At 39.5% G+C, this 1,583-nt stretch overlaps 1 protein-coding gene across 1 annotated transcript in view; it reads left to right on the top strand.

Moving 5' to 3' along the window:
* SEC23IP (SEC23 interacting protein) overlaps nucleotides 1–1,583 on the top strand; it is a 72,447-nt gene that overhangs the window by 13,062 nt on the left and 57,802 nt on the right. The window contains exon 2 of the mRNA XM_012642385.1: nucleotides 283–840. Within this exon, the coding sequence (XP_012497839.1) occupies nucleotides 283–840 (558 nt within the window). The remainder of the gene's footprint in view (nucleotides 1–282; nucleotides 841–1,583) is intronic.

The following is a 1,583-nucleotide window of genomic DNA, read 5'->3' as shown; positions in this document are numbered from 1 at the left end:
GGTATGTACCAAAATGTTAACAGTGTTAACAGTGATTGTCTTTGGGAGGTGGGCTTGTGAATGAATTATAATTTTTCCCTCTTTTTGCTTTTTTAAATTCATATTTTCTAGTTTTTCATTTCAAAGAAATAAGTTTTCAAAGAAAAAAAGTTTTTTTCTGTAATGCAGAAATATAAGTTTGAATAACAAATTCAGAAGTACAATTGCTAGCTCTTCCTTATAGAATCGTATGCAGAATGATAGAGTACCCTTTAAGCCATTTGCTCTCCTGTTCTATTTCAGAGGATTCCACGGATGTTGGTGAGGAGGACAGCTTCCTTGGTCAGACTTCGAGTCACACGTCTGCCCCACAGACATTTAGTTACTTCTCTCAGGTATCAAGCAGTAGTGATCCTTTTGGCAATATCGGACAGTCACCGTTAACAACTGCAGCCACGTCAGTTGGACAGTCAACATTCTCCAAGCCCCCGACTGCACACCCTTTTATACCTGGATCCCAAGATGTGTCAGATGTGTTTTCACCATCCATTTTGAAGGCTCAACATGGTGCTCTATCTTCCTCACCAATGGGAATAAATACTTACCTGCCTTCTCAACCGAGTGGTCTCCCTCATTCGAATTTTGGAAGCCCACCCCAAGGAACCCCCCAACCAGGACACAATCCGTATCGCCATACACCTGACAGCAGCAGGGCTAGTCCTTACATTGCACCACCCCAGCTACAGCAGTGCCAAACACCAGGCCATCCCACCCATCCTCCACCCTCTGGACCCCCTGTTCAAATGTACCAGACGCCTCCAGGATCTTTGCCACCGGTATGGAGACATGTTTTTATGTCCCGTTTATAGACTCTAATTTCTTCTCTTTCTCTCTCACCTTAGCCTGTGTTTTAAAAAACATCGTGCAGTTTATAATCAATATGATGACAAGTTATTTTCAGAGGGTATTCTTTGTAAGCTTCATGCCTTGAAGTTAACATTCTTTTAGAGGTAGCTCACTGGATACCTCATGTTCTAGTGTATATTACCTGTTTACTGAAGTGATAATTGATTTTTGTGAATTAGCTATATGCCAGTGTTTCCAGATTTTAGTGTAAGATACCAGTAATAAATGTCATCCAGAGATATGTGAGAGGTGAAGCAATTATTGTCTAACAGACTGCCAGGTTCTCATCTTTTAACTATACAAGTTAATCAGAGCACTCAATTACAGTGACTAAAATTGATTATTCCAATAATTTCTTTTTAGAATTTGGATCTAGACAGTCAGCCTCTATCTCAGGGGGGGGTGATGGAATAACATTTGTCTTGGGTACATTTTATGCCATTCTCTTGTGCTTTTTTCCCAACTAATTATTCAACTGACTTCGGAAGAAAAAGCAACCAAATAAAAAACAAAAGAAGTGGGGAGATGATTAAAAAGAACTGAGAACCCAACCCAGTGTGGTAGTGTTAGCAGTGTTGTGATCGAAGTATAACCTAAGTTCTCTCTTGGGAGTGGAGAATGGGTTCTGTTTTATCATTTAATTTAAATCATACTAATTATACAAATTCTTGATCATGTTGGATTTTAGCATATTGGAA

The sequence above is a fragment of the Propithecus coquereli genome, unplaced genomic scaffold (assembly GCF_000956105.1).
Source record: "Propithecus coquereli isolate 6110/MARCELLA unplaced genomic scaffold, Pcoq_1.0 Scaffold179, whole genome shotgun sequence".
Lineage (NCBI taxonomy): Eukaryota > Metazoa > Chordata > Mammalia > Primates > Indriidae > Propithecus > Propithecus coquereli.
Note: the sequence above shows the minus strand (reverse complement) of the source record. Positions and strands in the feature narration are given on the sequence as shown.